Source organism: Oncorhynchus masou, chromosome 32, assembly GCF_036934945.1.
Source record: "Oncorhynchus masou masou isolate Uvic2021 chromosome 32, UVic_Omas_1.1, whole genome shotgun sequence".
Taxonomy (NCBI): domain Eukaryota; kingdom Metazoa; phylum Chordata; class Actinopteri; order Salmoniformes; family Salmonidae; genus Oncorhynchus; species Oncorhynchus masou.
Genome location: NC_088243.1, coordinates 34,910,909 through 34,938,250, shown reverse-complemented (window position 1 = coordinate 34,938,250; position 27,342 = coordinate 34,910,909). Strand labels below are relative to the sequence as shown.

Genomic DNA, 27,342 nt, shown 5'->3' with positions numbered 1-27,342 from the left:
TTTGTTGGCACTGAAATCGCTCCATAAAACCGGGCCCAGATCAAGTGGAGAGCTTCAGAACCCACTATATTCTCACACTCCCCAAACTCTGCTCCAAGCTGCCATTTTTCAGGTTCTAATGTGACAGGGTAGAAGGTGGTTCTATAAAAGTAGTATGGTGTAATATAGTAACGTAGAGGCTTGCTGATCAGATGTTTTAACCAATGCTAATGAGATTACCACTCGTTCTGTAAAGTCTCTGTTAAGAAAGTATGTGCTGATCAGATGTTTTAACCAATGCTAATGTTTTAACCAATGCTAATGAGATTACCACTCGTTCTGTAAAGTCTCTGTTAAGAAAGTATGTGCTGATCAGATGTTTTAACCAATGCTAATGTTTTAACCAATGCTAATGAGATTACCACTCGTTCTGTAAAGTCTCTCTGTTAAGAAAGTATGTGTTGAGTCAGTGTGTGTGAGAAAAGTGCCTGAAGGCAGGGCAGAGACATTAGGACTAAAAGCTATTTCCAGGGTTGTGAGAGTTTACAGCAGTTCTTCTCGCCTTGCTTCAGGGTGGTTTAAACCCTGGACAGGTTCTACACGGAGTGTACAAACGTACATTTTTTAAAGAATATTGAGTTATTTTTGCCCTCAGAACAGCCTCAATTCGTCGGGGCATGGACTTTACAAGGTGTTGAAAGCGTTCCACAGGGAGGCTGGCCAATTGCTGGCCAATGTGGAATCCAATGCTTCCCACAGTTGTGACGAGTTGGCTAGATGTCCTTTGGATGGTGGACCATTCTTGATACACACGGAAAATGTGCAGTTCTTGACATAAACCGGTGCGCCTGACACCTACTACCATACCTTGTTCAAAGTAGAGGTCGACCGATTATGATTTTTCAACGCGGTAACCAATAATTGCAGGACGAAAAAAGCCTATACCGATTAAATCTGCCGATTTTATATATATATATTTGTAATAATGACAATTACAACAATACTGAATGAATAATAACATCAATAAAATCTATTTAGTCTCAAATAAATAATGAAACATGTTCAATTTGGTTTAAATAATGCAAAAACAAAGTGTTGTAGAAGAAAGTAAAATTGCAATATGTGCCATGTAAAAAAGCTAACGTTTAAGTTCCTTGCTCAGAACATGAGAACATATGAAAGCTGGTGGTTCCTTTTAACATGAGTCTTCAATATTCCCAGGTAAGAAGTTTTAGGTTGTAGTTATTATAGGACTATTTCTCTCTATACCATTTGTATTTCATATGCCTTTGACTATTGGATGTTCTAATAGGTACTTTAGTATTGCCAGCCTAATTTCGGGAATTGATAGTCTTGAAGTCATAAACAGCGCAATGATTGAAGCATTGCGAAGAGCTGCTGGCAAACGCAGGAAAGTGCTGTTTGAATGAATGTTTAAGAGCCTGCTGCTGCCTACCACCGCTCAGTCAGACTGCGCTATCAACTCATAGACTTAATTATAATATAGCAACACACAGAAATACAAGCCTTAGGTCTTTAATACGGTAAAATCCGGAAACTATCATTTCGAAACAAAACAATTATTCTTTTAGGGAAATACAGAACAGTTCTGTATTTTATTTAACGGGTGGCATCCATAAGTCTAAATATTGCTGTTACATTGCACAACATTCAATGTCATAATTATGTAAAATTCTGGCAAATTAGTTTGCAACGAGCCAGGCGACCCAAACGGTTGCATATGCTTCTACACCTGCATTGCTTGCTGTTTGGGGTTTTAGGCTGGGTTTCTGTACAGCACTTTGAGATATCAGCTGATGTACGAAGGGCTATATAAATACATTTGATTTGATTTGATATACCCTGACTCTGCGTGCAATGAACGCAAGAGAAGTGACACAATTTGCCTAGTTAATATTGCCTGCTAACATGAATTTCTTTAGGGCTCCCGGGTGGGGCAGTGGTCTGCTGCAGATTCTGCGTTCGAGCCCAGGCTCGGGAGGTGACCGGGAGGTCCATGGGGCGACACACAATTGGCCTAGCGTCGTCCGAGTTAGGGAGAGTTTGGCCAGCAGTGATATCCTTGTCTCATCGCGCACAAGGGACTTCTGTTGGGTGCAGTGTACGCTGACCAGGTCTCCAGGTGTACGGTGTTTCCTCCGACACATTTGTGCGGCTGGCTTCCGGGTTGGATGTGCGTTGTGTCAAGAAGCAGTGTGGCTAGGTTGGGTTGTGTTTCGGAGGGCGCATGGCTCTCGACCTTCGCCTCTCCCGAGTCCGTACTGGAGTTGCAGCGATGAGACAAAACTGTAACTACTACCAATTGGATACCACGAAATTGGGGAGAAAAAAATAAAAAATATATATTTTAACAGGTTTAAAAATATATACTTCTGTGTATTGATTTTAAGAAAGGCATTGATGTTTATGGTTAGGTACATTCATGCAACGATTGTGCTTTTTTTCGCAAATGCACTTTTGTTAAATCATCCCCCGTTTGGGGAAGTTGGCTGTCTTTGTTAGGAAGAACTGGTCTTCGCAATGAGCCAGGCGGCCCAAACTGCTGCATATACCCTGACTCTGTTGCACAGAACGCAAGAGAAGTGACACAATTTTCCTAGTTAAAAGAAATTCATGTTAGCAGGCAATATTAACTACAGGTTAAAAATATATACTTGTGTATTGATTTTAAGAAAGGCGTTGATGTTTAGGTACACATTGGTGCAACGACACTGCTTTTTTCGCGAATGCGCTTGTTAAATCACCCGTTTGGCGAAGTAGGCTGTGATTCAATGATAAATTAACAGGCACCGCATCGATTATATGCAACGCAGGACAAGCTAGATAAACTAGTAATATCATCAACCATGTGTAGTTAATCACTAGTTATGTTAAGATTGATTGTTTTTTTATAAGATAACTGGTGGTCAGCCTGCCACGCAGTCTCCTCGTGGAGTGCAATGTAAAATACTGATTGCCGATTGTTATGAAAACGGCCCTAATTAAATCGGCCATTCCGATTAATCGGTCGACCTCTAGTTCAAAGGCACTTAAACCGTCTGTCTTGCCAATTTACCCTCTGAACAGCACACACACAATCCATTTCACAATTGTCTCAAGGCTTAAAAATCATTATTTGACCTGTCATCTCCCCTTTATCTACACTGATTTAACAAGTGGCATCAATAAGGGATCAAAGCCTTCAACTGGATTCACCTGGATTCATGTTTTGTACACTCAGTGTACATTCTCACTCTGTTACTGAGGCAGTGTTGGCGTTTTCTAAACTCTCTCTCCTCCTCTCTGTGGTAATACTACCAGAGCAACCATCAGTCAGTCAGGTCTGGTGGTGGGTGGCACGCTGCTCAGACTCATCCGTGCTTGATGTATTCTCTCCCTGTCCTGGCATCTCGGGGGAATAGCACTTCATACTTCTTACAGTGAGTGGGCAGATAATATGTATGCCAGGGTACTGGCTCTTCCATGGCTTGTTCTAGAAACCCAGAGAAGACATCAAACAAAGAAATACTCAACTCAAAATGTTGCCAAAATGATGCAGGAGTTAAGAGGTTCATCATCCAGGGTGTTCTATTGGGTTGCCACCACCATCTGTATTCCATATTCTAGCAGAACGTGTATCTTGATAGAGACCGGGTGGCAGTCAAACACAAAGAGCACTGTAGAAATCAATCTATTTTGGGGATGTTCTTTAAGACAGTCATGCACACCCAGCCAGTCACACTGTGTGACCCCGAGGAGAAAACTGTTTGGAGCGCATCCTCCGAGGGCCAAAGACATCTATGACAGGCAGACAGAGAGCAGCATTGAGACTATAACCCTGGTTCCACTGCTCTGTCTCTCTTCTCCTCCCCCTGTAACAAGACCGTCTGTCTGCCGGCGTGGGCAGCGGGAGAAGAGGGATAGAGGAAGGATGAGGGAGGGAGGGAGGATAGAAGGGTAGGAGGATAGAAGATGGATGAAAGAGCTGTGAAATATAAGGAGGGCCCTGCTGCTGATGCATTTCTCAGACCACACACAGCATGCACTCACACAAACACTTGAATTGTTCCAACTTCTCAGGAGCCTTTAATAATCATATAGGGTCTGGCTGCGTCCAACAAACCCTAAATGTCAGTGCATCCTCCTCAGCCGATAGCTCACCGTCACACACACACCACCTATTTCCTCTGCAGGGAGAGGAGCAGGAGTTTAGCATGGCCACAGGCTTTAGAATGATCCCCTGACCTTTACTGGCTCGTCAACACTCGGTTTCTGGCACGCACAGCAGAAGAGACCAGGAAGAGGAAGAGACATCTCCACCGTCGTTCTGGTAATGTCTTTCTGAGAGCTTTTGGAGTTGGCATGCACCCACCTGGAGGATGCCAGATTCTCAGCCTCTGCGGTGATGCCACTTCTGCCCAGGGCCTGCATTGCTAACCATGGCAGACAGGCAGACAAACAGGATACCTGGAAAGAGGAGCTGCACTAACAACAGTGGAGATTGATCTACTCAGCTGACTGTGCTGGAGAGTTCCCCTACTATCATATCCAGTACACACAAAAGTATGTGGACACCCATTCAAATTAGTGGATTCGGCTATTTCAGCCACAACCGTAGCATAATAATCGAGCACACAGCCATGCAATCTCCATAGACAAACATTGTCAGTAGAATGGCCTTACTGAAGAGCTCAGTGACTTTCAACGTGGCACCATCATAGGATGCAAGTCATTTCGTTAAATGTCTGCCCTGCTAGAGCTGCCCCGTTCAACTGTAAGTGCTGTTATTGTGAAGTGAAAACGTCTAGGAGCAACAACGACTCAGCCGCAAAGTGGTAGGCCACAGAAGCTCACAGAACGGGACTGCAGAGTGCTGAAGCGTGTAAAAATCGTCGGCCCTCGGTTGCAACACTCACTACCGAGTTCCAAACTGCCTCTGGAAGCAACGTCAGCACAATAACTGTTCGTCGGCAGCTTCATGGAATGGGTTTCCATGGCCGAGTAGCCACACACAAGCCTAAGATCACCATGCTAAGCATCGGCTGGAGTGGTGCAAAGCTCGCTGCCATTGAACTCTGGAGCAGTGGAAAAGTATTCTCTGGAGTGATGAATCACACTTCACCATCTGGCATTCTGACGGACACATCTGTGGTTAGCGGTTGCCAGGCGGAACGCTACATTCCCGAATGCATAGTGCCAACTGTAAAGTTTGGTGGAGGAGGAATAATGGTCTGGGGCTATTTTTCATGGTTACGGCTAGGACCCTTAGTCCCAGTGAAGGGAAATCTTAACGCTACAGCATACAATGACATTCTAGATGTTTCTGTGCTTCCAACTTTGTGGCTAAAGTTTGGGGAAGGCCCTTTCCTGTTTCAGCATGACAATTCCCAAGTGCACAAAGCGAGGTCCATTCAGAAATGGTTTGTATAGATCGATGTGGAAGAACTTGACTGGCCTGCACAGAGCCCTGACCTCGACCCCATCGAACACTTGCCCTATATAGACTTGAATTGTAACGCTGACTCCGAGCCAGGCCTAATCGCCCAACATCAGTGCCCGTCCTCACTAACGCTCGTGGCTGAATGGAAGCAAGTCCCAGCAACAATGTTCCAACATCTAGTGGAAAGCCTTCCCAGAAGAGTGGAGGCTATTATAGCAGCAAAGGGGGGACCAACTCCATATTAATGCCCCTGATTTTGGAATGAGATGTTCGACAAGCAGGTGTTTACATAGTTTTGGTAATGTAGTGTAGCAGGGACAGGACAGGAGTCAGGACAGGGGCCCAATGATTTACACAGCAGGCTTTAGCCACTGAGCCCGATGGAGATGGGAGTGAGATGGAGAGTCGGTGAGGTGGAGAGTTATTGCAGGAGAGAAAGAGTGAGTGAGTGAAAGTGGGAGTGAGAAAGTTGCTGCTCTCAGCAAACCACAGTTCCCCTCTGTGGTTCCCCTAACGATAGACAGATGTGTCCATCCAGCAAACATCTACAACAACACAGGACACAACACTGCACTTCCTGTTACAGGACACACATTGTATCCCAGACATAGGGCACCGATGAATAGGCACCTTGTTCCGTCCCATTCTGTCTGTAGTTTCACAACAGATCAATACCAGAGGTGAACTGAGGCCCTTTACCACTTTGAATGGAAGACAAGAGCATGAATTATTCAGAAGGCTGCTGGGAATTAAGGAAGAACCAGTTCAAGTTGAGGTCAAACATTACTTCACTCTGTGATCTATTCTAACTTAGCCTGACTGACTGACGGTGTCATCGTTCCAAGGAGTTAGTGAGAGCTCACACCACACTGTCATAACACTACAAGCTAGGCAACATAACAAGCACTTAGGCCAGAGACAAATTGGACAGTGTGCACGTCATGTCACGCCAAGCATCAGTAGGTCTCATTTTAAGGACCACTAATACACTCTGACAGTGTTTCTCTCTGCTAAATGCGACTGACCACAGCAGGCAGAAACTATCTAAATCCCTTGCTTCCCTCACACTGTGAAGGCCGCTGAAGCAGGGAGATTCTCTCCTTGCCTCGCCCTCTCTCTCCAGGAACCCTTGAGTTAATATGCCTATATTTAGTCATTCTCTCACAGCAACACCAGCTCTGGTCCTTGGAACCCACTGCTTGTTACCCTCAGCAACACTACCAGGAAAATGGATTCAAACTGACAAATAAACCGTGACTTTTATTGTATTTTATTGTCACATACATCGCATAGGTGAGATACTGTGTTTTATCGTTGTCCATCATAGGCCAGGTAGTATATTTCAAAAATCAACACCACTAGGCTTGTACAAATATAAACACATCAATCTGAGTTGTCTGTATCAGCCGTTTTACAGACTGACTGCCAGACTTTGGTATTTTCCCACAATATCAACCCAGGCAGGGAGGGAGTTGATGACATGAGCCGAGTTGCCAGAGAGTCTCTCGTCTGTCTGCACAGTTACAACCCTGTAAAACACTGACAGTAAAAAAAGGCTTTGTAATAACAGCCTGCGTCGTAAAGGAAGCACCTAACACCAGTAGCAGAGCGGCCTGTAGAATACGCATTCATCCAGTGAAAGAGAGAATTACATAACATACCATGACAACACTGCATACTCACGTCTCCTAACGCTGTGAAGCACAGCGAGAGGGAGAGCTTCAGCTCCACTAATGAGAGCCCCCTCTGAAGACGAGGCGTCGTCTTCTCAGAGACGTGCAGCCAGTGTGTGTATGTGTGTGTGTGTTCGTGCGCTTGTGTGTGTCAAGTCATAAGATTGCGCTGCTGGAAAAGAGCATGGCTGTCTAGGCTGAGGACGGACGGGAGCAGCCAGCCACTTACACACACAGCCTAAGAAATACAGCCTGTGAACGTGAGGAATGAGCCCTGGCGTGGGTGTGCGAGTGTGTGTGCGTGCGCGTGACAGAGAGAGATGGAAAGGGAGATGGTGGAGATGGTGAAAGAGCCCAGAAAGATTCATGTGAGATAAGTCACAGAGAGGAAGATGAGCGGGGGGGGGGGGGGGGGTCAAGGACTATAAAGGTGAAGGCAGAGATAAAACAAAAAGAGTGAGTCTGAAGCAGAGTAAGATGCCTACTCATTGTGAGAGCTGGAGCAGGATAAGAGCTATCAGATCTGCTTTAATGTGTCTGCATGTCATCCAGCCACGGGAATGAGGGAGGGGTGGAAGGAGTGGAGGGAATGAGGGAGTGAGAGAGAGAAAGAAGTTGACAGTCAGAGTATGTAATCCACATGACATTTAACTCTCTCTCCTCACTATGGGAAAAGCCAGTGACCTTTCTCTCAGTGGGTTAAATCTGGCATTTCTGACAAAGGACCTCTAGCCAGTATTCTAGCCAGGTTAATGTATGGGCAGCATTAATCAGGACCGGAGATTTCATAAACTGGAGGGGTGCTCAGTCTGTGCTTGGGGGTGGAAGGGTAGTGAGCCCTAACATGGTCCTAAAATCACCATTGTGGGATAGCTGGATTCAGAGGTTTATATTAAAAACAGATAAATAGAAAGATCTGTGGATGTAGACAGCAGCTAATCACTGCTTGGCTCACCACTACAGATACACCCTTGGATCTGGGCAAGAGGCAGTTTTTGTTTGGATGCTGCCAACGACAGACATGGGCATGGTAGGTGATCCTGGGATGAACTACAGAGCTGATAGAGGGACTGTGCTGTAGGATCATGGGAAATGGGAGATGTAGTTTTGAAGATGTGATGGGCTCACAAGTTCCCACAGCCTTCAGTTTGTTTATTCTCTAAAAACAATCACTTTATAATTTGCCCAAACGAGGAGTGTTGTTGTTCAAAGCTGGTGCATCCTTCCCTCGATCCTGAATAGTCTCCCAGTCCCTGCCTCTGAAAAACATCTCCACAGCATGATGCTGCCACCACCATGCTTCACCGTAGGGATGGTGTAAGGTTTCCTTCAGACGTGACGCTTGGCATTCAGGCCAAAGCGTTCAATCTTGGTTTCATCAGACCAGAGAATCTAGTTTTTCATGGTCAGAGTTTCTAGGTGCCTTTTGGCAAACTCCAAGCGGGCTATCATGTGCCTATTACTGAGTGGCGGCTTCTGGCCTGAAGAGAGCCCTAACCTCAACACTCTACCATAAAGGCCTGATTAGTGGAGTGCTGCAGAGATGGTTGTCCTTCTGGAAGGTTCTCCCAACTCCACAGAGGAAACACTGGAGCTCTGTCAGAGTGACCTTCAGGTGGTTACCTCCTGACCAAGGCCCTTCTCCCCCGATTGCTCAGTTTGGCCGTCTTGATGGTTCCAAACTTCTTCCATTTAAGAATGATGGAGGCCACTGTGTTCTTGGGGACCTTCAATGCTGCAGATGTTTTTTGGTACACTTCCCCAGACCTGTGCCTCGACACAATAATATCTCGGAGCTCTACGGATAATCCCTTCAACCTCACGGCTTGGTTGTTGCACTGACATGCACGGTCAACTGTGGGACCTTATATAGACAGGTGTGTGCCTTTCCAAATCAAGTCCAATCAATTGAATTCTACAGCTAATCAAGCTGTAAAAACATCAAGGATGATCAATGGAAACAGGATGCACCTGAGCTCAATTTCGAGTCTCACAGCAAAGAGTCTGAACATCATGTAAATAAGGTATTTGTTTTTTATTTGTAATACATTTGCAACAAAAAAAATGTAAAACTGTTGTCGTTTTTTCATTATGGGGTATTGTTTGTAGATTGATGAGGAAAAACATTTATTTAATCGATTTTAGAATAAGGCTGTAACGTAACAAAATGTGGAAAAAGTCAAAGGGTCTGAATAGTTTCCGGATGCACTGTATGTGACCTGCAAGGGGCAAAATGGAACACAGCTACCCCTGAGGGAGAGGCATCAGTCAGACAACAAGACCACTGGTCTTAGCCTAGCAGGTGGAGGTCAAGGTGAGAGGGAGGGGTGGATGTACAGAGGAGGGAACATGAAAGAAGGAGGGAGGGAGGGAGGAAAAGGAGGATGGTGTGTGAGACGTGTGGGAGGGAGTGTGTGAGAGGGAGGATTAAGAAGAAGTGAGAAAGAGGAAATGTGACAAAGAGCGAATAGAGAGAGGTCTCCTTACCGATCTGTCTCTCCAGGTCAGCAGCTTCATCGGGCGTTGCTCGGGGCAGGACCCCTGGGTCACTGAAGCTGGTCCTGAAGAGAGTCCCCAGCACAAAGACAAACAGCACCCCCGCTATCACTGGGATGGCTGGGGTGATCTGCATCGACAGGAACGGACAGCTAGGGTAGAACACGAGAGAGAAAGGGCCAGAGTCAGACTCATACAGATCTTCAGTATACTGTAGTATTCAGAGCAGGCTGCACCAAGCCAAACACATGACCATCACTAGAAACAGCGGCGTATGTTCGCAGGACAGGAAAAAGTGTTGGGTTGGAAGTGGGTAGAATTATCCTCCACACCAAGCTCAATTTCAAAGCAGAGCGTAGATATTAGATAGAGACTCATCACCTCTTATCTAAAAACGTTATTTTTCATCTTATAGCCTAACTAGACAATTGGCTATAAAAGGCCTGGGGAAAGTTGTGTAATTTAAATAAAACCAGAGAGGAAGAGGTAAACTTGAGGCTACTCTGGGGAATTTGCATGCAAGACAGCATAACAAGACATATGCGCACCACAGTTTTTTGTTTTACGCCTGACAGCTCTCTCCCCCTAGTGCTGGCTCACCTCAGGCGTATTCATTACTCCGATGACATTGCAAAACATTTGTTAAAGACGGAAGCAAACGGAACGAAGCATCTGAATTTGTCCAATAGCCCAACTTGACTCATCACGCTCTATCCACTATTTGAGCTGGCCGGTGCCTGCAGGCTGACCCAGGTCACCAGTTAAACGGTGTTTCCTCCTACAGCATTGGTGCGGCTTTTCTGGGTTAAGTTGGCTGGTGTTAAGGAGTGTGGTTAGGCGTGTCATGTTTCGGAGGACGCATGACTCCACCTTCTCCTCTCCCGAGCAAGTTGGGGAGGTGCAGCAATGAGCCAAGATCGAAATTGGGGAGAAAAATGGGGGTAAAATATAAAAAGAAAATGCTGAATAGCAAAGGAGAGCAAGTCTTGTATGACAATACTTTGAGAAGTACATTTTTTGTATTATTATTTTGAATCAGGGAGTCATACTGAGACCAAGGTCTCTTTTACAGATGAGCCCTGAATTACAGAAATGACAGAAAACACAGACATCAAAATATAAATACAAAATGGAAGCAGAAAGGAAAGGAAAACACTGTCATAAATAACAAAGACATTCATCAGTAATAAGGTCCGCAATCAGTTTTCTGAATTGCCATAGAGGCAATGCTTGGGATGAGTTGGACCGTAGAGTGAAGGACAAACAAGTCAACAAGTGCTCAGTATATGTGGGATCTCCTTCAAGACTGTTGGAAAAGTATTCCAGGTGAAACTTGAGAGAAATGCCAAGAGTGTGCAAAGCTGTCATAGAAAATAGTAAAAATAAAGAAAAACCCTTGAATGAGTAGTTGTACAAACTTTTGACTGGTACTGTATATACAGTGCATTCAGAAACTATTCAGACCCCTTGACTTTTTCCACATTTTGTTACGTTACAGCCTTAGTCTAAAATGTATTCAATTATTCCCCCCTCATAAATCTCCATACAATACCCCATAATGACAAGGCAAAACAGGTTTTTACAAATGTTTACAACAAAAAAACTATTACTATAAAAAATATTATTTTGTTCTTTTGTTCTTTTCCAGGCTGGCTGTCATGTGCCTTTTACTGGGGAGTGGCTTCCATAAAGGCCTGATTGGTGGAGTGCTGCAGAAATGGTTGTCCTTCTGGAAGGTTCTTCCATCTCCACAGTGGAACTCTGGAGCTCTGTCAGAGTGACCATCGGGTTCTTGGTCCAAGGCTTTCTCCTGATTGCACAGTTTGGCTAGGCGGCCAGCTCTAGGAAGATTCTTGGTGGTTACAAACTTCCCCCATTTAAAGAATGATGGAGGACACTGTGTTCTTGCTGCAGAAATGGTTTGGTACCATTCCACAGATCTGTGCCTTGACACAATCCTGTCTCTGAGCACTACGGACAATTCCTTCAACCTCATTGCATGTCAGAACAAAAACCAAGACATGTCAACTGTTGGATCTTATATAGACAGGTGTGTGCCTTTCCAAATCATGTCCAATCAACTAAATTTACCACAGGTGGACTCCAATGAAGTTGTAGAAACATCTCAAGAATGATCAATGGAAACAGGATGCACCTGAGCTCAATTTGGAGGCTCATAGCAAAGGGTTTGAATACTTCGGTTTATTAGGTTTTATTTTTATACATTAGCAAAATAAAAAATAAAAAACTGTTTTTTCTTTGTCATTATGGGGTAGTGTGTGTAGACTGATGAAGGAAAATTGTGGGCCCGAGTACTTCCCGAATGCACTGTACATACAGTATCAAACACGGGGCCATTCTTACAAATCTGCTAGAGAATCCGTTCGGATTTAAGTCTAGTTTTTGTATGAATAAAGCCTTTAGTGAGAGGGCCAATGCTTAATATTGAATAATTTCTGCCCTCAGAATTCATATTGATTATATAAATAGGCCCATTTCATTTTGTCTGGCTTGCCGTTCCAAATAAATAATATTTGCTTATATAATAATTTTAAAAGTCATTTTTTAGTAGGTAGGGCCATAAGTGAATAGGGATAAGACAAAATAATTAAATCAGGGGGATTTTTCCACAAATAGACAAGTGTGGGACACTTTTTGTTATGTCCAGAAAACCCGATTTAACACCATCAGTATATAACACATTGACTTCTATCTGTCATGTCATTTTGAAAACTGTTGAATGCGGGAAGGTCGAGGTCAATTGAGGAAAGCTTCTGAATTAGCAGTGAGTGATCAATAGTATTGAAGGCCTTTGACAGATCAATGAAGCGGGCAGCACAATGTTACCTTTTATCCATAAAGTTAACCACATATTTTATAACCATGGATGTAGCAGATATATTGCTATGATCACTGAGGGATGTAAGGAGGAAGGACTTCACCCGATCAGACTTGTAAAAACGGTTAATGAGTCACACACGTCAACAAATGCCATTCACAAATAACACATCACTTAACATTGAACTGTGCCCAAATTGTTCCATTCACAACACAGAAGTGATCCTAAACCTCCATTATTGTCTCTCAGAAAGGATGAATTGTTGTGAGGGGGCTCGATGACATGCGATAGGGTCCAGCGAGGCGAGAGGGCTCCATTATTCCATTAGTATGATATTCAACAGCAGGAGGGGGAAATGCCTGCGACGAGAGGACAAGCATTACTGCCGTTCAGAGCACTTCAGCTACTCTCATTCATTGATTGTTGTATGAAAATCAATTCCAAGCAAAAACACACTTGATCATAAAGACCTGGCTAGGGCCTCTAAAAGGCAGTGATAGTGATAGGTTGATGAGCGTGACAAGTGGGAGAGAGGTGACATACATCCTTCCTCGTATGTGGATTTAGAGATGTGATAAGAGAGGTGAGAGCAGGCTATATTTAGTCATGTTTGCAATCTGTTAGTTACTGGCACTATGTGAGAACCAGGAAACATAGCATACTAGGCAAAGATACTGTGAAGCAGGGAGCTGTGGTGGTTGACTATCCAGCAGAGTTATGGCAGAGGCCTGTTACTTCCAAGCGGATATAAGTCATCCTGAATGTATCACCATCACCTCCCTCCAGATGGCAACACCTTGGAAGCCTGGCCATACCCGCTGTGCAGAGCCAGTGCCAGGACTGGAGCCAGCACTCCCACCAACCTGGCCACACTATTAATAAGTATGTCATTCTGGGCTTTGGTGCTTAAGTGGAGGATGGGAGTCCAAAGCTGAAGCTCAGTAGCGCTAAGGATCCATCAATGTTTTAACGCTGGCTGGTAAAAATGTAACCATCTCAGGTTTCAGGTTTTGTTTTTCGTCGACCAGCCAAAATGAATGCAGCCAAAACTAAAGGAACCTTGGCCAGGAGGTGAGAGGAGTGTATTGACGGCCAGATTGCGGGTGTGACAGTCTTTCGATCCACGGTCTTTTCCGGTTCTGTGTATCAGGTGTCTGCGTGCCGGGACTGCTGGCCTGCCCCTAAGGTACACCCTGGTCCTTGCCAATCCCATTCCAACGCTCCCATCCCTCGCTGGGGCTGCTGCCAGGGTACATGGGACACTACATTATGAAGGCTTTATTAATACCACAACTGGGCAGCAGTTGCTGCCTGCAGCTGGCTAACATGCCACACCTGGACCTACTATAGAAAGTGACCAAGTAATAGAGACAAGGTGAGAGTAGCTCCCGTTTCACTAAGTTCCCAGAGCTGCAGAGAAAAATGAGCTCCCACAGAAAGCGAGTGTAAAAGTAGAGGTGTGTGGATGAAACCGTGTGGTCGTGTTTTTTGATGACTTGAAACTCAACTGATAGGAAATAAAATAACTAAGACTTGACTGATGACTTGAAATGATCTGACCAGGTTTTGTAACGTTTCGTCACTCATTTTGTGGCACAGAGTCTCTGTGGATTACTCTCCACGCAGCCAGAGACAGTATCGCACCAGATTGGCTAGTGAAATGTACACTCAACCCTCTGACTGGACTAGCAAACTATTAATCAACACAGGTCGGGTAAGCTAGAGCAGTAAGAAGGTACTGGGAGGTTGCAAGTGTGAAACTGAAATCAAGAAAAATGTATTAATTGCATAGAAATTTACAACCATTTGTATTTTATATTTCTACCTTTGCTTATTCGATCTGGTCACTAACATAGGCCTATGGCATTAACACCAAATTCTTGTTTAAAAAAACATCTAATCTGTGCTTCAGAACCAAAAAGTTGCCATTCTGGACTGTTGACCAGTCATCAGCGTTGGTGCGCAAAGGAAACGCACACTCAGATTAGTGACCAGAAAGTGCTTGTAAAAAAAAAAAAAAAAAATTGAATTAAAACAGAATAGCCTATAACTACCTACTGTAAATTAACATTATCCATATAAAGTACCATTTAGCAATTGGCTACAGACGCACCTTTGCCACGACAATAGTCTGGCTACCTGATGACTTCATTGATCATTTTCCATATTTCCAATAGGCCTTGTTTGGGTGGGTTATAATTAATATTCCTCAGTGATGGTATTGGCTATATGTCTAAAGATATCATCGCACTACCTTCAATACTTATGGGAAGAAGATGTCATTTATTTGCCAGAATATGTTACAATATTTCTGAGGAAAAAGTCCACAGACAGATCATGCTTTCCATCCGATCCTGCAGCCACCGTTTGATCCTTCTTGATCTGGACTCCAGAGAAGTGACAATGTGACATGATATCCCTTGTTTCTATTAACTCAGCTCAAAATGCACGTTTATTTCTGGATCTTGCATCTTGTGCGCGTGTGCATGTGCCGGGGTCGCATGCTTTGAACCACTCCTTTTTGGGGGTCGCAGGTCAAAAAGTTTGAAAACCACAGAGCTTGCGAACAGATTGGTGATTCGTTGTACAGCTATAGGATCGGGTGCAGATCAATCGTAACGAGAGAGGATTGCCATAAATGAACATGCACCAAAAATAATATGTGATCAAGAATATGAACTGTTTACCTTGCAAGCTCACCAGAGAGGCGTCAAGCAACAATTACTAGCATAGGCCTACTGGTCTTTTGGTATGTCAACATTGCTTGAAATGTATAATTGACTTATGAAGCTTGCATTTGGAATTTGTTGTCGTCAAAATAATGAAAAGGGCTGTCTGTTAGCCTCAATAAACATACAAAAAATGTCATTGCCTGTATAGATTTTTATTTTACTTTACTTCAGACTTAACTTGAATTTTTGGGGGACTTGCTCTTAGAATGCACGACTTTGGACTTGACTCGAGTCTCAACCCATTCTACTGGGGACTTGACTTGAGACTTGGACCTTGTGAGTTGAGACTAAGGCTGTTAAAGTGACCGTATTACCGCCAAGCCGGCGGTCACGAGTCATGACTGCAGTCAAATTCCACATGACCGATTAGTCACGGTAATTAGGCTCCTCCAAGCTCTGATGCTGCTGATGGTCATTAGTAGCCTACCACACTTGATAACTGCCTGGTACTCAGCACTCTATTGTCCCTCTAAATCACTCTGACAATGCAAATGTAATCAAAAATCTAATCAAACACTTAATGAGTGCCCATGAGTTGCACAACATTTCTATAGGCTATGCAATTTTGTGAGAAATCACAGTTTTGATGGCTATATTAAAAATAGGAAGATCCCATCAGCTTTCTAAAGGATAGGCCTACTATATTTATTTATCAACTTTCCTAATATTAAGCACATTGCTTCACTTTACAACAGGAGTATAGCCTACCTGGCTGGCATGAAAATTAACTATGGGAAAAGCGTCCTCCATTTGCTATTTAAGTGCCCCTGCTCCGAGATAACGGTCAATTCTAAATCAAAACTAATTTCACACATGTATTATTTAGTATATGTAAAGACAACATTAAATTAAGAATAGTCTGATGGGTGACAATATTAGCCTATCACTTGTGAATTATGTATTATCACTTGTGAATGATGCCCAGCTTGTGCATTAAGGCAAGAAACCGCACTTTTTCAAAGTCACACACCTCATGAATCCTAGCCCATAGGCCTACATGTTTTGATAAGGTTTGTATCACAACTAAAGTGGCCAAAAAACGTCTTAAAATTAAGCAAATTAATCTGCTTCATAACCTGTGTAGAGCCTAACTGGCATACATAGGCTGTGCTTATAATGTGAAAAAAATGACCCAAATACTTTATCAACATTTTAAGCTAAACGATCAGCCTCATTGCTTTAAAAAAATGTTTAATGCGAGTGGTTGTATTAATTTGGGATCTATCACATCCCACAACTTTCCCAGAGTATTTTTGAAATATTTATTTCTCGAATAGGTCAACTTTTGTACTATGGGGGACAGTATATTGACATAGGCCTACTCATCTTATTGGCTGAAGAAAAGTAAACGTGGACAGTTCTAACATCTTCAATATGCAACTCGGAATTCGATAAGAGGAACGCGGGCAGTTGCATCCCCGATGTGTCCGTCTTCATTCACTTTTAGCCTACTTCTTAGCTGAAATGCATGGGAGAGGGACCCGATCACGTGACGGGCATATGCGAGAGAGCTATGTGAATGAGAAGTCGTTCGGAGCACAGCAGCCGGGAGAAAGGAATTATAATTAGCATATTATATTCAGCCCAAAGGCACAATGGCAACAAAAGGCATGGATTTTTTAGGGGGCATTACGGCCACACAAGGGGGATGCCGCCGGGAAATTTGAGGACTGATGAGAATTTTATCAAGTGCTTGTCAAATTGTGAATGAGAGAATGATGAAGTGTGTGCAGCTTGCAACTTTTTTCAGATCATCATTAGTTCCATCATGCAGCCTTAGAATGTATTAAAAATCAAAACATATGGCCCAACGTTTGTATCACAACTCAAGTTACATAAGTAACTCTAAATGAAGCATAGAGGACCAGTTTCTTTGTCAACCGTTCAACACAGAAAAGCCGCATGTGCGCACTTCCTTTGAAATCTGAGAAAATATCCTTTCTATTTTATTAAGCCATGTTCAATAGTATTCTTTATACTATAACATAATAAAAAATAATTTACATTTACATTTAAGTCATTTAGCAGACGCTCTTATCCAGATGCCACAGAATTCTAAGCAAACCTTGTCTGCTAAATAAACTAGTGTAGCTCACAGCCATATGGCATAGCACAGGGCCTAACATAAGGAAAATGCAGAGTATTCTGTTCTTCTGAAATAAATTTCTTCATATCATGTTTCTTTAGACCTGTCTGAAAGAAATAACGGATTTATCTTTTAAATGTAGATGTTCCAAAGGTCTGCATCAGTAGCTTGTAGCCTATGGGTGGAAGACATAGCAAATTAACGGTCAATTACATTGAGACTGGCAGTTATTTGGTTGACAATCACTGGCTAACAAAATTTCATGACCGCCACAGCCCTACTTGAGACTTGCTTGTGACTCAAATAATAGTGACTTGGTCCAACCTCTGTCAGCAGGGGTCTACTCTAGACACATACTGATGGGATAACAGCAGGGATGGCTGGTCTAATATCCTGCAGTTCATGTTCTACCAGAGATGGACTAAATTGAACGTGCTCTGCTGTGTGCCTGGAAAACCTCTGTGTGTCTGAGCACTCTCTTCCTCAGCCATGTGTTGGAAGAGCAGGGTAGATAAGAAGGTAGAGCAGGGTAGATCAGAAGTCATTCATAGTCAGTGGGAGAATCTCAATTGCATACACCTCACGACCTGTCTCATTGCATCCTTCTCAAAACCCTCCCCTCTGACCTTCTCCTCTAATGGGTTTTGAGGAGGAGGCGAGGAGAGAGGGCTTGAGGAGTATGCAATTGAGATTCTCCCACGACTATGAATGCCACCCTCAGCGGTTTGGAATCAACCAGATGCATCTGGTTTTCAGGGGAAATGGAAAGAGCCTGTGACGAGACTTCCCCTTTTGGACGTTAACAAGGAGACACTCCATCTTAACTCCTCCTCCACATTTACAGGATTGGTTGAAGAGTGCAGAAGAGATCCTCCACCGACAGTAGTTTAGTTTCTCGTCATGACCAGAAACGCCACCACGGTGTTTATTTCACGCCTGCTACGTTAGGTGAACGAATGCAGACAACCCATCGCATAATGAATCTCTCACCCCAATGAATTAGTACAGAACCAGTGGATCCCGCTCCACCACTGTGTGTCTGAAGAGAGATCATGTTTGTTTTGAACATGGCTGTCCCTGTGGGGAGAGATTACAGGAAGGGAGATGTATTCCAGAGGCTTGCTCCTGCCTGATGGTCTAATCCATTACCAGGCCAAACCCCCAGAGTCATGCTGGGACTTTACATCTATAGTCCATCACCACCACCATGATCCTGACCCTGCAGTATAGCAGGCCACTCTGACCATAGTAGTCCATCAATAGTGTTTCCATCAATCCAGTGTCGCCTGCTTTCAATGATGCAAACCACCTAACAAGTTGGAATGAAACTACAGTTTGAATGTCTCTCTGTTGTTATCATATGGACGGTAGAGTACATGTGCTCCCTCTGTGGGAGGGTTAACCCAGGCTAGGATGAGTAGAGTGAGTGTTCCTTTCTGCTCTGGATGCATCCAGGGCTTGTTAAACAGTATAGATCTCAGAGAGCTAAGGTCCCCAGCCCAAATGATCCACCCTGCGAGGCTCTGGGAGGAAAACACAAAAGGGCAAGTTGATGTTGTTTTGTCATGGTGGAGCTCCGAAAAAGAAACATAATGTATTGTTTATAAGCGGCTTGTTTGGCTTTATTGCCAGAGGGCAAGCAACAAGATACCAAACAGATTCATCCCACTTATTCAGTGGCCAACAGACAGCCCATACAAAAACACTGACCATACAAAACACTGAAAGACTCCAATCATTTCAACAACTATCGCAAGGCACTCTGCTTTTCACAAAGCTGAACAGATAAGTGCATCAAACAAACTAAGTCGATAAAAACTTAAAAAAATATTTCTCAAGAGCATAAAGAAAAAAACTGAACAGGAAACCAGAGGCTGCTAAGCTTATGCTGTGGGATAGGCTACAATCACCAGTAGTACACCAGTGAGTAAGAAGAGGTGGGACAATTAATACAGCTCACAGATGACCTGAATCTGTGGTTCCCACCGCTCCTATTTCACATTGCTCTGGAGAGCTCACACACTAATGGAGAGTAATTAAGCATTCTGAGAACTAAGCCAAGTGTGTTTCGCCCTGTCAATGCAGGCCAAGTGCAAGGCTTGGTTGCTTCAACTTACACACACACACACACACACACACACACACCCCCTTGGTAGTTTGAGCAGCAAGCTGGACAAGACTAATCCCCGCCTGTTTCGCTCCAGCTAATGTAAAGGGAACCCCACAGGAGCTGCTGTGACATCTCCCTGACATGAAATCCATTCAAGGTGAGCTGGTCTCATCTGTAGGGAATGGACAAGGTTTAACGGTTCAACGCCTTAGAAAGAGACAGGTGCCTGAAAATGTAAGACATGAGTTAAGGGAATCACGGCGAGGAGTAAAACCAGGTAGGCCTAATTTATTTAAAAGCTCTACATAGACCAAAGTGTTTTGACACAGAACCCCCCCCCCCCCCCCCCAATCCAAATGTGGGAAGGATTTAAGGCCAGTCACTCAAGCTGTGCTCTGCGAGTCCGTTTAACCAGAATAAGCAGACTGAAAGTACAAATCTCTAGGAAAACAAAAATCAATGTCCAATGTCGTTCGTTAAGGGAGCTCTTTTTATCTACCCATTCAATCTGACTTCCATTCAGTCTGATTGGTCATACATACCACATTGATGAATCCAGCAATTACCAGAGCTAATGAGAAATCGCTAGAGATGTGAAGCGTTTTACAAGGCTCATGTGAGGAAATCTCTCCCACGGCCCATTGCTGCAAGCAAGGTGAGCGTAGCTTTCAGGTAGTACATGTCTCATCCTAAGACTTTCCTGGGAATTTGAAAGCATTTCTACTCTGCTTTTCATGTCAAAGGTGTTCAAAGTTCTGACCAAAAGGACAGCCAGAGGGTATTTGTCAAGCTTTTACAGACTGTAGGCTATTTTGGCCAAACTACTACAAAACAGTAGTTTGTTCTTTCTTTGACTTTTATTGAATTCCATCCACTTAAAAAGGCCAAGTATCGCAAAATATAATTAATATGAAATCATGGTTAAGGGAGGAAGGCGAGCCTGCCTCGGCTCGAGTGCTTAGCATGTCGAGGTAAGAATTGATGCCAAATGCTTGACGATAGGTGTTTTAATCATTTGGTTAGGTGTTTTAATCATTTCTGGGTAGATTGATCCAACATGGACGTTTCTGACAGTAATTTCAGGATCCACTTAGGCCTAGATACGATCAAAATATAGACTTTTCCTAATCTAGGAGGCTGCGTAATGCAATTTGTATGCAAGATTAGTTGCAACAAAAAAAACACACCATCTCAAACCATGAACTCTGTCCTGACTATTTAGATTAAATGTATGGACACACCGGTAGTTTGCCTGCCGAGTGTACTTAGCCGGCAGTCATTTGCAAACCAAGTGTAAACCGATTCTAGTCCTTTAAAGGGGCAGTGCAGTTTAAAATGTGAGTCTCCTGCTTTAAAAAAAAGTATATTTCCACAATGAGTTTCAAATAACACTAACATTTTGAAAATGATGATACCGTGTTTGTGTAAGAGTGGTTTGAAAAATAAATCCTGGAATTTTAGTCTGGTCAGGTGGGATGGAACTTTTTGCCCACATCACAATGTGATCTGATTATAATAGACCAATGACTGTTCATCTGGGTAAGGGGATTGGCTCTAGAACATCCTATCAACCAATCAGGTCTGTGTATGTAAATATCTTCAAATTTGCTTCCAAAAAGCCCATTTATGCTTTCTCCGGATTGGCATCTGGAGACTCTGTACGAAGTGTGTGATGCAATTGCAGCACCTCCGGAGGCTTGTGGAGGCTAAATCGAGATCTGTACCGCATCACTGAGCGCCTCCAAAATTTTGCAACAATGGAGAGGGCTCCGTATAGCTCCACATTGAGAATGGTTGGTTAATGGTAGGTGGGGTGGGAGGTCCTATATAAACACAAGCTCACTTCCTTGACAACTTCCTTCACAACAGCTCTGCTCCGCGAAGCGCAAGTAGTATGAATGCCCTGATATTCTACAGAGGCCGTATCACAGTAAATGCTGTACGGCCACTGCAGATGACAGATTTAAAGGTTCTGCGTGGCCAATGCCCAAAAGGAGGCCTTCTTTTCACACAGTGATTTACACAGTGATTTATTAGACATGCAGTGATTATTTAAAAATACAATTATAAAGATGGCATAGGGGCCTTTAAAACACACTGCGCAGTCAGCAAGCGAATGAACTGAGAACGAACGGCAGAGCGTAATTCAGTGCAATGTGTTTTCTCCTTAAATGCAGAGTTTACTGACAGCCAGTGAAGCAATGTGCATCCCTAACGCATCTAATACATTCTGGCGCTGGGTGACAAGCCAAATATAATGGAGAAACAGTCAGGTGTGTTAAGAGGTGATGAGGTCATGGAGACGGACAGAGGTTCCAAACTGAGGCCAGTAAGGAGGGCAGAACATTCTACATCAGGCCTTCACTTTACCCACAGACATGGATCGATGGAGCCATGTCTAGGCTACTGCAGGTCTGTTAAAACCTCTTGAAACTAGGAGGCACTATTTTTATTTTTGGAAAAACAACGTTCCCAAAGTGAACCGCCTATTTCTCAGGACCAGATGCTAGAATATGCATATAATTGACAGCTTAGGATAGAAAACTCTAAAGTTTCCAAAACTGTCAAAATATTGTCTGTGAGTATAACAGAACTGATATTGCAGGCGAAACCCTGAGGAAAATCCAATCAGGAAGTGCCTCTTATTTTGAAACCGTTGTGTTCCTATGCACCCCTATTGGCCATTGAAAGGGATATCAACCATATTCCTTTTTCTACCTATTCCCTAAGGTGTCTACAGCATTTTGACGTAGTTTCACGCCTTTATGTTGAAGAATGAGCGTAAACTACATCATTGTGTAAGTGGCCAGCTGAGGGCTCTCAGAGTGATTCTTGCGTAAAAGACAGAGGTAGTCATTTTTCCTCTCGCTCCTACTGAAAAGCCAATTGTCCCGGTTGATAGATTATCGAATGGATATTTGAAAAACACCTTGACGATTATAAAAAAAACGTTTGCCATGTGTCTGTCGATATTATGGATATAATTTGGAATTTCCGGCATTGTCGTGACCGCTATTTCCGGTGGATTTCTCAACATAACGTGACCAACAAACGGAGGTATTTTGGGTATAAAAATAATCTTTATGGAACAAAAGGAACATTTGCTGTCTAACTGGGAGTCTCGTGAGTGAAAACATCCGAAGATCAAAGGTAAACGGTTAATTTGATTGCTTTTCTGATTTTCGTGACCAAGCTTCCTGCTTCTAGCTGGACATATGCTATGCTATCGATAAACTTACACAAACGCTTGTCTTGCTTTGGCTGTAAAGCAATTTCAAAATCTGAGATGACAGGGTGATTAACAAAAAGGCTAAGCTGTGTTTCACTATATTTCACTTGTGATTTCATGAATATGAATATTTTCTAGTAATATTTTTTGACCGTTGCGCTATGCTAATTAGTGTAGTTGATGGCAATTCTCCCGGATCCGGGATGGGTAGTTCCAAGACACCAATTTAGGGTGTTTTCACGTATATTCCTCTTTAAAGTGAACTCTGGGGTAAAAAAATAATAAAAAAAAAAAAAAAATGTGGTCTTTGTATTCACATTGCCCTCGCCTTTGAATGAGGACACAACTCTTTAGCCAGTTCACCTATTTTGTGGACCGAGTCCTCTTTCTTTTAAAACATAGCAATGTGAAAGCAAACCAAAATCTTTTAATCAGAATGTGTTATCAGACAGCTAGATATACCTACTTACAATTTGGAAGTTAATTGATTGCATTTAGTTAAAATACGAGAAAGATTGTAATCAGAACACTATATGACCAAAAGGATGTGAACACCTGCATGACAAAACATCTCATTCCAAAATCATGAGCATTAATATGGAGTAGATTCCCCCCCCCCTTTTCTGCTAAAACAGCCTCCATTGCTCTGGGGATTTACTTCCATTCAGCCACAAGAGCATTAGTGAGATCGGGCACTGATATGCTGGGTGTTTAGGCCTGGCTCGCAATCGGTGTTCCAATTCATCCCAAAGGTGTTTGATGGGGTTGAGCGAACCGTACTGAGATCACAAAAATTGGCTGAAAAGGGACCAAGTGTGAAATCACCCTTAAAACGAGTCATGACGGGGTCATCTTCTCCGTGAGGTCAGCTAGGCAGAAAGATCTGTAAATATCGCAGGGGGGCTGTTATTTTTGTTGTATTTTCATACAAATGTGGGGTTTGACTGCTGTGGGGGTTGATCACTTACAGTACCAGTCAAAAGTTTGGACACATTCCAGGTTTTTTCTTTATTTTAACTAATTTCTACATTGTAGAATAATAGTGAAGACATCAACACCATGAAATAACACACATATGGAATCATGTAGTAGCCAAAAAGTGTTAAATCAATATATATTTTATATTTGCGATTCTTTGCCTTGATGACAGCTTTGCACTCTTGGCATTCTCTCAACCAGGTTCATGAGGATACTCACCCGGAATGCATTTCAATTAACACATGTGCCTTGTTAATTTAATTTGTGGAATTTCTTTCCTTCTTAATGCATATGAGCCAATCAGTTGTGTTGTGACAAGGCAGGGTTGGTATACAGAAGATGGCCCTATTTGGTAAAAGACCAAGTCCATATTATGGCAAGAACAGCTCAAATAATCAAAGAGATACGACAGTCCATCATTACTTTTAAGACATGAAGGTCAGTCAATGCGGAAAATGTCAAGAACTTTTGAAGTTTCTTAAGAAGTGCAGTCGCAAAAACCATCAAGTGCAATGATGAAACTGGCTCATGAGAACGACAACAGGAAAGGAAGACCGAGTTACCTCTGCTGCAGAGGATAAGTTCATTAGAGTTACCAGCCTCAGAAATTACAGCCCAAATAAATGCTTCAGAGTTCAAGTAAGACCCATCTCAGCAATCAACTGTTCAGAGGAGACTGTGTGAATCAGGCCTTCATGATCAAATTGCTGCAAAGAAACCACTACTAAAAGGACACCAATAAGAAGAAGAGACTTGCTTGGGCCAAGAAACACGAGCAATGGACATTAGACGGGCGGAAATCTGCCCTTTTTTCCCCCAACCGCCATGTCTTTGTGAGATGCAGAGTAGGTGAACGGATGATATCTGCATGTGTGGTTCATTTGTTTTTCAACAAGACAATGACCCAACACACCTCCAGGCTGTCTAAGGACTATTTGACCAAGAATGAGAGTGATGGAGTGCTGCATCAGATGACCTGGCCCCCACAATCACCCGACTTCAACCCAATTGAGATGGTTTGGGATGAGCAACCAACAAGTGCTCAGTATATGTGGAAACTCCTTCAAAAGCATTCCAGGTGAAGCTGGTTGAGAGAATGCCAAGTGTGTGCAAAGCGGTCATCAAGGCAAAAGGTGGCTACTTAGAAGAATCTCAAATGTTTTGTTTACTACATGATTCCATATGTGCCATTTCATTGTTTTGATACCTTCACTATTATTCTACAATGTAGAAAGAATAAATACAGAACAACCCTTGAATGAGTGGTCTTGACTCTCAGAGTTGCAGAATTGGGATGGAAAGGCATGTCTTTGGCTTACAGCTAGCTAGCTGTTTGGATTCAAGTAATGCATCCCAGCCTTTATTGTTTAATCTGTTGGTAAGAATTACAAGAAGCACTGCCTGCTGTGTCTAGAGATGGCATTAGAGGCTCGGGGACTGTTTTTAACCACTGCCAAGATGTGGTGAATATTGTGCGCTTTTCAGCATCCATGTCATCCCCCAGGTGGGTGCTACATGTTGGGCAATGGAAGACCAGTACCTACAGAGGAATGGGTCCTATGGAGGAACTGACCACCAGAGAAGCAGATGTGGTGCACTGATGAAGCACTCTGTGCCCATTTTGGCAGACAGTCTTTGTTTCTCTGGCTGTACCATCAAAGCCCCCTCTGCGAAAGCTCTACTACCTGTCTAATCCAAACTGCCTCATCTACCAGCCTTTCAAATAGTGACATTCCATCTCCAATTTAAACGTATTCTTTGTTTGTTTTGCTTTTTAAGTGCTTTGAGCTCATTTTCTTTGTAATGAAAAGCGCTATACAAGTTAAATGATCTTTCTGGAGAATTGGCTAATCTAAACGATACAGGGGTGACTGATGAAGCCCATGACCTTTACAACGGGCTATTTTTTGTAATAGGACATTTCTGCACCATTGCTCACCTATCAGTTCAGTGCCAAACTCTGAATAGAGCTTGTAGTACTAAAACCCGGAAATGAGTTACCTCTGGTTCGTTCAGCCATCCCTATGGGGAAAGAATGGGGTTTTGGAATAAGGTTTGAGGTTAAAACAGGTTTAGGATATTTTATACAGTATTATGATAGAAAAAAATGTATCAGTAAGTTAACATTACCTTTATGTATTAAGAAGCCTTTGTGCTTTTTGATTACAAAAATACTTATCACAAAAAGTGAAGTTAGCCGATGAAGATTATCCCATAGAGCATGTTTACCATAGACCTTATTTTCCGCATTTATACAAAACCCCCATTAATTTCCCCATAGGCTATGTCCAAAGAACCACGGCGGAGTTAGTGCCTACAAAAAGACGCCATTACTGTTTCTCTCTATTAACCCAGGACTTAGGTTTAGCATATTGTTGCCATGGAGACTGACAATAGACAGTGGGGAAGTGGTTACCGTGGAAACAACCACACGATTGAAGTGAACTGACAGCAACGTCAAAGAAGAAAAGGATGGGTGAAAAGCCGTACGATGGAGAATGTACGATGAAATTCATTCAAATCCTTTTCATTCCAACAAACCATCCTGTTGAAGGGGCAGAGTCCTTGAATTCAGGTTTAGCTTTTATATTGAATTTGTGTCAGCAAACAATATGGAAGACATTACAGCGCAGGGAGAGAATTTGGCTTGCGGTTTGAGTGGAGGATGTCTTTTTATTAATTCTATTATATCTTGGCATATATCTTTACCCTTCCCAGTTAAACAAACATCCAAGACATGCTTTTTTACGTAGGTTAACACAAAGGGAATTGAGTTACTGTTTCCCTGTCACGTCATTACACAGAAATCTGGTAAACATCACTGCAGTCTGACGACCGACAGTTGTTTTGTGCTTTACTTACTATATGATGTAGCCTAAGGGTGATATGCCAGCACCCCACCCAGCTTACGTTCCTTACAGTGATACGCCTAGTGGTTAGAGGGATGGGCCAGATCGAATCCCCGAGCCAACAAGGTAAAAATCTGTCATTCTGCACGTGAGCAAGGCAGTTAAAACCCACTGTTCCCCAGGCAATGAAGACGTGCATGTCGATTTAAGGCAGCCCCCCTCCCCCCACCTCCCTGATTTAGTGGGGTTGGGTTAAATGCGGAAGATACATTTCAGTTGAATGCAATCAGTTGTACAATTAACTAGGTATCCCCTTTCCCTTCGAAACATGCCTCTATAACTCATTGAGCTGCTTCTAATACTGGTTCTAGGTCTGCAGTGGTCTAGGATTTCTCAAACCCAAGAACAACAATGATCACCATAAAGGTCCACTGTCTCATGCAGACTGGGCCTACTGAATTTGGTTTCCTATACCAAGAAACCAGAAAAGAATGTCCAATTAGCCCAAGGTTCCTGTATTTCTTTACATGAGCGCTCTGGGAGTAGAAATAAAACATTTCCAACCGTGGGACAATGTTCTGCCCTACATGAAGTTATGACTGACAGATCCAAACAGAGAATACAGAAATAAACCTGGTCACGTATCAAATTCTGTGCAGGAAAAGGGTTAACCTGTTTCTTGGCCGAGGTCAGCGATAGCAAAGACATACTGAAGCAGTTTGGTCCATTTTGACCAGAGCAACGCAGCTCTTTCCTCTTGCAGGGCTCGGGTGTTCACACCACATCCCAGCAGTGTGAACTCTTCAATAGGAGCCTACTATAGGCTAAGACAGGGGTGGGTGACACAATAGCTGTCCAGCTGGGATGAAAGATGGCAGGGCAAGAACAGACCATGTTTCCTAGGGACAAGCGCCCATTCCAGCGGAGAGAC

General features: G+C 43.2%; 1 protein-coding gene across 6 annotated transcripts in view; it reads right to left on the bottom strand.

The window, feature by feature from the left end:
• The window catches only part of LOC135526004 (palmitoyltransferase ZDHHC14-like), a 102,819-nt gene that overhangs the window by 49,571 nt on the left and 25,906 nt on the right, over positions 1-27,342 (bottom strand). For 5 of the 6 annotated variants that reach the window (XM_064954017.1, XM_064954013.1, XM_064954016.1 and 2 more), the window contains one exon: positions 9,580-9,740. In XM_064954017.1, coding sequence (XP_064810089.1) covers positions 9,580-9,740 — 161 coding nt within the window. Of the gene's footprint in view, positions 1-9,579; positions 9,741-10,188; positions 10,220-27,342 lie in introns of those variants that run through there. The other variant, XM_064954018.1, reaches the window with a different exon arrangement.